Source organism: Adiantum capillus-veneris, chromosome 8 (genome assembly GCF_014529385.1).
Source record: "Adiantum capillus-veneris isolate H3 chromosome 8, ASM1452938v2, whole genome shotgun sequence".
Classification (NCBI taxonomy): domain Eukaryota; kingdom Viridiplantae; phylum Streptophyta; class Polypodiopsida; order Polypodiales; family Pteridaceae; genus Adiantum; species Adiantum capillus-veneris.
In genome coordinates this window covers 68,483,622-68,493,244 of record NC_140938.1, presented here as the reverse complement: position 1 = coordinate 68,493,244, position 9,623 = coordinate 68,483,622, and the positions used below count along the sequence as shown (strand labels likewise).

The 9,623-nt window shown below is 39.7% G+C and overlaps 2 protein-coding genes across 2 annotated transcripts; one reads left to right on the top strand and one right to left on the bottom strand.

Annotated features, from left to right (window-relative positions):
• Positions 1 to 377: 377 nt before the first annotated feature.
• On the top strand, positions 378 to 3,792 carry LOC147452310 (uncharacterized). The gene is made up of 2 exons (XM_086519234.1): positions 378 to 1,193; positions 3,682 to 3,792. Exons 1-2 carry the CDS (start codon positions 378 to 380, stop codon positions 3,790 to 3,792), a joined length of 927 nt encoding a protein of 308 aa, XP_086375360.1.
• A 5,136-nt stretch (positions 3,793 to 8,928) lies between these two features.
• On the bottom strand, positions 8,929 to 9,408 carry LOC147452309 (uncharacterized). The gene has a single exon (XM_086519233.1). It carries the CDS (start codon positions 9,406 to 9,408, stop codon positions 8,929 to 8,931), a length of 480 nt encoding a protein of 159 aa, XP_086375359.1.
• Between the last annotated feature and the right edge of the window lie 215 nt (positions 9,409 to 9,623).

The window sequence follows — 9,623 nt, the reverse complement described above, 5'->3', positions numbered from 1 at the left end:
AACCCCTTCGGCACTAAGTCTACTTCATGGAGCACTTGGCCTATGGTGATCGTGAACTACAATATTCCACCATGGGAGACAACCAAGAAGGGTAATATACTTATTTCCTTGCTTGTGTCAGGGAAGTACAAAGTGCAAATATTGACATTTACCTTGAGCCCCTCATTGAGGAGTTGGAGGAGTTATGGAGAGGCATTCCTGTTGTCGATGTCTCACTTGCAAAGGGAGAGAGAGGCCATTGTGAGGGAAATCCTTATGTGGACTATGCACGACTATCCTGGGCTTGGAGAGATTTTTGGTAACCCCCTTTACTCTATCTCTCTTTCCCTCTTTCCCTTTAGTTGACTGTAGTTCACTCATCTCTCTAACCATATGATATGTACGCAAGGTTGTCCACATCGGGGCACAATGCATGTCCTACTTGCGGGCCATCGTTGGTGACAGAGAGGCCCGATTCCTTGCGCAAGGTAATCTATCCAAACAACCATAGTTTCTTACCCCAAGGGAATAACAAGCACAAGGCTCCAACAAATGGGAAGACTCCTCTAAAGCTCATGATGGCAGATTGGAAAACCATTTGGGAAGAACACCACAACAACAATCCGGCTCCATGTCCTCCACCAAAAGATATGTCAAGGTATTCCATATTTTTGAGGCTTCCATATTGGAAGGACTTAAAAATAAAACACCTCTTGGATCCCATGCACATATTCAAGAATGTACCCCAAACACTATGGGACCACATTATTGGCAAGAAGGACTCTTTGGGTGCGAGGGAGGATTTGAGGCTTTTAAAACGTCTCCTCGCCTTTGCTACTCCACGGTGTGTCCCAAATGGAAATATTGCGCTTCCTAAGGCACCATGGATGCTAGCCAAAGAAGAATTAGACAAGGTGAAGGGTACCATTGCCTCTATTCGCACACCAACAGGATACATGAGGTCGCTAAAGGGAGCTTTTACAAAAGCGAGGAAGGGTGGAAGCGTTCAATTGTATGGGTTGAAGTCCCATGATTGGCACAAGATGCTTCAAATAATCTTTATACTCCCTATTCTATCTATAATTTGTGTGTATGACTATCACTCACTTTCCCTTTCCCTGATTTACATTGTAGTTCATTCTGCCGGTGAGTATGTGTATATGTCGGGACAAGAAAGTCATGGATGCTATTTCCAAACTAGGAGAGATAGTAAGGTACACCACATACAAGACTCCAGTCAACTACACCTTTTTTATGTACACAATAATTTCAACTAGCACTTAGTGTATCCTTGTGTGTTTTCTTGTAGATTTGTGAGCTCCAAGAAAATCGAAATAGATGCTATTCCTGTTGCTCAAACACTTGCAACAGAAATTGTGTGTGCCATTGAAGATGCATTTTCTCGATCGGTCCTTCTTAACCAAATTCACCTCTTGGTTCACGTGGTGGAGGAGATCGCTATATGTGGAGTAGTGCACGCACGATGGATGTTCTTCTTAGAGAGGTTTTTAAAGACTCTCAAAGATTTTGTGCGGCTATGGTCTCAACCAGAGGCATGTATGGCCGAAGGGTGGATTGTTCAAGAGGCATTTGTTTACATATCAGAGTATTTGGCACAAGTTGATCCTTCAATGCCTCGCATGTGGTCAGACGAGGAAGATGCAAAGATGACTTCACACTTGCCAAGTGGAAAGGGGAAACTACTTAACATGGATATGAATCTATCCCGATTGGTAACTTTTGCATTCTCAATGCAAAGATTATGACCAAGTGGTTGGACTTGTGGACAGTGGCAAAGGCAAGGCATTTGCAAGACAGGGAAGCATGGAAACAAGCACATGGAGGAAGGAGGGCACCCCCAGTGCCTAGACACCTTGCATGTTTCCCAGATCTCACTAGTGCAGAGTGGATTCATGAGAGAATGACCGAGGCAAAAGCGCGCGGAGAAGACATCACTAGCAAAGAATGGGAGTATGCACGAGGCTGCGTACCAAAGGTAGAGTACTCATATACCTAAACCATATTGTAACACTATTTCTTGAAATTATATTTAATATGTATTTGATAAATTAATTAATATATTTTCCTATTTTGTAGTGCCTTTCCTTTAACTCTATGTGGTCAAAGGGTGGTCACTTTCGTACGCGCCACATTGATGAGCTTAGAACCACCATGGATTGTGCCATCATGGGCAACTTTGACACAGTCAGTGATGAAGCCAGGTACTAAAGGATACTAAAGGTTAATTTTAGAACCTTTCATACCTTCATCTTTGAGTGCAAGTGGTTTGCAAATGTGTCTAGACGACATGAGAATGGCCTCTACATGGTGGACTCTAGTGTGCATCACACAGGGAGGTATGACAATTTAGTTTTACTGCGCAATTATGAGCACGTGAGTGACATGTATCTTTTTTATTCTTATTTTCTTGTAGCGTTAGTTATACCAATGTTACTCACTTTGAGCTTCTATTTTATAGGTCATCTATATTCCAGCAATCCACCAACCAAAACTTTGGTTCATAATTCCTGTAACACCTTGGGGAGAACCATTTTTTCCACTAATGAAGTGGAGACTATCTTCGACCCTCTTCCACCTCCGACTTTGGATGAGGTGGAAACAGAGGAGAGGGAGGTTGATGAATCAAGTCCGACGGCATTAAGTCTTAGCGAGGATGATTGTCATGATGAAGAAGATGATGAGATGGAGGATGACAGACTCAAAGATGATGAAGGTAATGCATCCACAAACGGCAATTCCGTTTCTCTCTTTATTGATTTAGGAGCCATGGGCTTAGAATTGGATGATGCTTCATGTAGAGATCTTTTGGAAGATGATTCATAAACATTTTGCAGTTATGAAGTTTTTTGGTCATGTAATCCGTTCATCTCTCTCTCCCCTCTCTTCCTCTCTTTAGATTTGAGAATATGCTCAATTATGTTAATCAATTGACAATGATTATTTAAGTTGTAACCAAGTGTAATCTTATATCCCGCGCCTCCTTCTTCCCTCTCTCTCTCTCTCTCTCTCTCTCTCTCTCTCTCTTCCTTCTTTTCTAAATTTGAAAATTATATACAATATTCTTTAATTTTTATTGAGAGGAGGGAAACACCAAAATTTGAGGGGGGGGGGGGGGGGGGGGGGGGGGGGGTTAGCCAGAATTTGAAAGTTTAGGTGCTAAATTTGGCTGTCGGATATAACAACGGTAATATGCGCGGTAATAACAGTGGTAATAAACGTAGTAATGATAGCAAAAATAGTCGTGGTAATATTTTAAGCACACAAAAAAACCCCCACCCTCCTCTCTCTTGTTTCTCTACTTGAATTTGCACCTAATTCTCTCTACAAAACGAGGTAAAACAGCACAGTAAACACTTGGAGATTTTCATAGTGAAGGCTTTTGATAAAGTTGTAGCTTTTATATCTCATGGTGGAAATCAGAAGAAAAAAAACAAGTAGTGTTAAAGATTTGGAAAGAGACCAAGAGCTAGAAAGGGATAGCTAATCAAATGTTTCCATGTGTGTATTTGATTAGCTGAAGGAATAGCTAATTTAGCAACAGGCTCCCAGACTGCGTTACATCATCCACTAATGTTTGTATCAAAATTCTCATGCAGCTCTACACCTCTCTAGCGAGGCCAGTTTCTCTCTCTAGCGAGGCCAGTTTCTCTCAGTTAATCTTTTCCATGCATGATGTGAAAGCTTCAAAAAATTCATGTCACTGCGAGAAAAGAACGCAACAGCGCAGATGAACGGGCTGGCCCCTCTGGGATCAAAAATGCATTTTTGTCTATGTCCTGGTTTGAAGCTTGACACCTATAAGGAAGTGAAAGACCTCTGTCACCCCTTACTTCGCAATAATTACACCAAAAAGAATCATCATCTCTGTCACACAAGGACAGACAATGGACTAGCTTCATCATCCAATGTTTTAGAAGTCTTTGGATCAGCTATCTCTCTCCTTCAACAAATACACTAACCCTTGGCATAGACACGCTTGAGGCTCCCTAAATATATGTAAAATATAAACAAGTCATTATAGCCTGTACATTAACCAATAATGTTCTGCATTGTTAAACTACCACATAAGCCTCTGCAATATAACAGAATTTTCCACAAAAGCCTCTGCAATACATAAAAAAAGGCCAAAAACATATGGACAGTGAGCACAGCTACTTACTGTAGAGACTTGGCTATACAAAGAACAAGCCCCGCTCAACCTTGCAGCTAGCATACACATTGTACCTCCCATCCTTATGGAAGAACGACATTGGTCCTGCCTTAATCTCATCATGTCCCAAGCAAACTCCATAGGAAACATTGGGATAGTCATAGTTGGCAAATAAATAGAAGTGCCTCTATGACTCGCTTCTCTGTACCATGAACTTGTGAAAGCCAGCTACATAATAAAAAGTTTAAGTGCAATAATGCTTCAAGTATATACCTTCGCAAGACACTTTCCCCTGCAATCCAGCGTGTTGGGTCAGCAACATGTATCCAAACTTTCAACCGTCCATCTGGTAACTTAATTGCACTTAGCCCATCATTAATCTGATGTAATTAACAACCACTCTTAAAATTAGGATCATATAATCACTAACAGTCCAAACCAATCACAATTTAAAACCTTTGGTTTGTCTAGAAATAGCTTTAAAGATGTGAGATCCACTCGATTATCCTGAGAAGACATTGATGATAAGTTAGATAAGATTATACGTATTTCATCTGACCCCAACTCTTAAGTTCAAGGGTAATATAGACCTTATCCAAATCATGGGAAATGATTTGGATAAGGTCTATATTACTTTTCATACAATGAGACCACTAAATCTTGTAGTACATAGTGAAGCTCAGCTATAAATGTGCTTGAGATCCTTGCTGCTATCCGCTAGGTGTACAAGTAGCCAAACTACAACCAAGGGCAATGCACACGTGAATGGAAGCCTAAAGGTCAACTATCTATAAGGTATAACCTCCAACAGATTCTGCGTGATAGAGCACTTAATAGCACACAGCAATAATGCCCAAAATGGGTAGTACAATGCAAACAACATTAAAATAGCAAATGGGGAGGGACATTCACAACCTGCATAAAAGGAAAGGAAAACCAAGAGTAAAATATTTATGATTGCTCCACTAAAGTCGCCAGATATGAACGTTGACTCATAACCTGACATGAACGAGGCACTAGCAATATTTCAAATACCCACCCACTGTATACAAAACTCTTCCACCAATCCAAAGTCAGGCTGATCTTTCAATAGCAATCTAAAACAGAACATACACCTTCACCTAAAGACGTATATAAAACCTTCAGCATCAAATATCAAGTGATACACCTTCACCTTCAACCTGTTGCTTGAAGACATTGATGGTTGTACTATTCCTCTGTACATCCATGAGTTTCTCAATTGTTTCCCTTCTGGCTGCTTCCACTTCTCTTCTACCTGCTTCCTCGGCAATCTCGACGTTCTTTCTGGAAATCTCGACACCCTTTCTGGAAATGTCCACTTCCTTCCACAAGCCTATCAAGTAGGCCACCCCACCCCCCACCAGCAATGCGATCCCCCCCAGAACGGTGAGCCCCTTGGCGTATTTCTATGTGGCCATCATTATCCCTTTGATAGCTTCGCCAACTCTTCTTGGCCATCTTCGATTGCGCGTGTCCACTGCCCTCCTATTCCCGTCATTCCTATACAGTTTGTAAAGCTCACTCATCTAAGTATCTATGTACGTACTCATGTCTCCGATGGATCTGGCTCGCTTTTACCAACAGGCCAATCCTATATGGTCTCGTTTTCTCTTACCAACAAGGAGTCATTCCTATACAGTTTGTGAAGCTTTGGTCTGAGAATGTGTGTACGTTCTCATGTCTCCAATGGATCTCGTTCGTTTTTCACCAACAGGACAATATTACATAGTTTCTCAAGTTCAAATATATTAGTATGTGTGTACTTACCTACGTGTGTATATAAATATGTGTGTGTGTGTGTGTGTGTGTGTGTGTGTGTGTGGCTATCTTTATATATCTCCCCATGACACACATCACGCTCTCTCTTTTTCTCCCTTGTTGGCATCCCTCGCCACACCACATCTCTCTCTCTCTCTCTCTCTCTCTCTCTCTCTCTCTCTCTCTCAATCAATCGAGAGAGAGAGAGAGAGAGACAGAGAGACTATGGAAGACTAAAGTAATGAAAGCTCTTTGCTATTGTTTAGAGTGGTGGTGTGTATGAGGGAGAGGTACATCGACGTGGTAAACCAAGAGTATACTTCAATTCACTTGCCAAAAAAATAGAACTCAATGAAATCAAACTCTACAACATCTTGCACTATAACATGATCATCTACATAATTGAACCATACTTAATAGTTTTTCCTCAAACCATAGTCAAAATCAAGCAAGGAGTAATTGAACCATATAACTAAAAGTTCTTTCTCAAACCATAATTAAAATCAAGCAAGGAGTTTTTCTATAGAGACGGAGAGGATAGAGGAGTACATTCTCAGATGTCTGTCAAGGTACATAAATTTCAAGACTCAATGTATGCCAAGCTACGTAAATGACAATCACCATCAAAAAAATAAGATCCTAGAAGCATCACTTGATGTCCACACTATCCACGGTCCAATGTGACGCACACTTTGTCCAAGGCGTCAAGGAGGGCAACGCAACACATACATCTCTATCCTCCAGTCGCGACAAGTGTCACCATATGAATAGCGTATATTAAGTGGGAATTGGTCCCCCACCTCCTGAAGGTCAATATGGTCAATATTAACACGGTCAATATTAACTTTAATGTGATAATATCCCTACAGGCCACCAATATGATGGTAAACACCCAACAAAATATACCGTTGATAATAATGGTTCTTGTTTACAAAAACATACTTAATGTTAAATCTTAAACTACATTAAAAAAAAATATAAACCATTTTCAATAAGTCTCATTTTACCGTACCAAACAACTTCAAAGTCTTCAATGATGCGAACAACATCATCAGCATGTAAAGGCCCTCTCCAAAACCATGGATCTATAGCACAATTGTGTAACTCATATGAACTTTTTTGCCAAATAGTTGATTATCATAGACAAAGCAGTTAATTACCATAGACAAATGATGGTGGCTGCATGTGCATCCATGTCACTATAGAGTGGTAGGCCATCTCTAACCAAACAAAGATAAATAAAATAAGATATTCAAGCTCTCTTCAAAAAATGATAAAGTGACAAGCGATTAGCCAGTAAACTCACCGTAAACTTCTTGAGATAACACAACCTCTCCAAATTCCCATTGTTTCATTTTGATATGCAAGGGGTAAACTCGTGAATATTTCAAAATCAAAATAAAGAGTTAAAAGGGCTAGGCCCCACTTATTCAACCAAAACCAATCTCATTTAACGAAAGAAATTTTTGATAAAAAAAGGGTAAGAGAGAGAGTCATGCCAGAATCCTTCCAAATTTTCATTGCTTCATTTTGTTGTGCAAGTGGTAAACTCATGAATATTATAAAAGCAAACAATTACCTTGTCGCTGATGGATGTCAGTCCAAAAAACATAGTGTTGAAGTCAAATGCAGAGAAAGGTAGGTATTATCATTTTGAGAAAAAATATAGCTCAAGGTCAATCCCATTAATCAATTAATTAAGACATCACATGTAACCGTGTATTTTTCTACCTCTACTCATTTGCAATATGTTATATATAAGAATACAATAGAGACTTTTTTTCACCTCTAAGGCATGGATAACCCAATGTCTTAGATTGCAATTGCTTAGAGTCGATGCAACAAAATATTGCACTCCCACTTTGAAAAAAATTGTAGCATCAAAGTTGGAGCCTTACATCATTTTGAGGAGAAATGGTGTAAAAGAGGATGTCTTGCGTATACATCAATATTCCATTTGTGCATGCTTACCCTACTACATTTGCAGCCTGACACTTCTTTGAATACAATGTTTGGAGTCCGAGTGAACTCTACTTCATTATCACAGAAATCGAGGTTCGTACACGTGACATTGCCACATATAACTGACCATGTGAAAAAATGGGTGCTGCCAAATATAATCCCAAGAGCCCCAATGTACGTCCTTGTGCTTTATTTATGGTCATTCCAAATGCCAGCCTTATAGGAAACTGTTTGCACCTCATTTGGCAGGTTAGTCCTTGAGAATTTACAGCAATAAAATCTATCCTTGGAAGAAATACTCGGTCTCCAAAGTTAGAGCCTGTGATTATCTCTGCCTCTATAACTCTGCGATGAAATTGCCTACATATTAACCTTGTGCCATTACAAAGTCCCCTTCTGGGATCCAAATTGCATAATAAAATGACAGGAGCATTTTTTTCAGGCACAATACATGTGGTGGATATCCTCCACCTAAATCCAAGCTATTCAAAAATTCAAATGTATACAAAACACTGCTCTCTTCTTATTCACATAGAGAGTCTGCACTTAAATACTCTCTATAATGTCCACACATCTTGTGTAGAGCATAATCATTGACCGCGTCTACATCCTTGTTGCAAGGTGCAAGAACTACCCTATCTTTAAAGAATCCTGCATAATCCTCGACTCTCTTAATATCTCCAAAGTTACTCTCAATAAGATCTAGCAAATGGTATCTTTGAAGTAGCATGCTCGTAGGCAAAGTGACATTGTCAACAATCCTCCCATCATGTATATTCCCATTACCAGTATGAAGAACCCATTGAAAAAATTGTTTCTCAGCTACATCTGCCATACAATTTTGCACACGCATATTCTGAGTGAGCCTTATATTCTTGTATATCTCCAAACCTACGAATGACACAATGTCGCATTCACAATATCTACTCGACTACCTTTACAAACAATTGGTAGAATTTGCCTAAATTCACCTCCAAGCAAAACTACATTTCCACCAAATAGGCTATCTGTTTGTAAAACATCTCTAAGTGTCCTATCTATATTGCCTCAAAAGCATGCCGATGAGTCATGGCTGCTTCATCCCATATAATCAAAATTGCTCTTCTCAATAATTCAGCAAGTTGGCTATTCACTATTATATTGCATGTTGACTGAGAATTTAATTCTAGAGGAATCTGAAACCTCGAATGTGCAGTTCTTCCATTTTTAAGGAGTAAAGCTGCAATACCAGATGATGCACATGCCAACGCTACCTTACATTCACCTCGACGACATGCAAGCAATGCATTATAGACATAGGTTTTTCCAAAACCTCCTAGACCATCTAGAAAGAAGATACCCCCATCTTGCTCAACCGCTTGTAGCAAACAATTGTAAGCATCACGCTGGCCATTGTTTAAAAACCTTTCCATTTGTTCTACCATACTACGTTGTTCAGTAGTAGCATACATGGTTTCTTCTGCTAACACACTACTACTACTACTTAAAGACATAAAACTTTGATGAATTGGAGGCATTTCAGGATAGTTAGAGAGCCTCTTACCATATTGTTGTAGCAAAGAGTGCAGATTACAAAGTTCCCGACTTTTAGCAAGTTCTTGTCAAACTCTTGCATCAAGTACACACATGTTTAAAGAATATGCATAGTCTTCAAAAAGCTCAACAAAAAACCTATCCCACAATGTCCTGGATATAATGGCTCACAATATACCAATATAATAGCAAACGATTG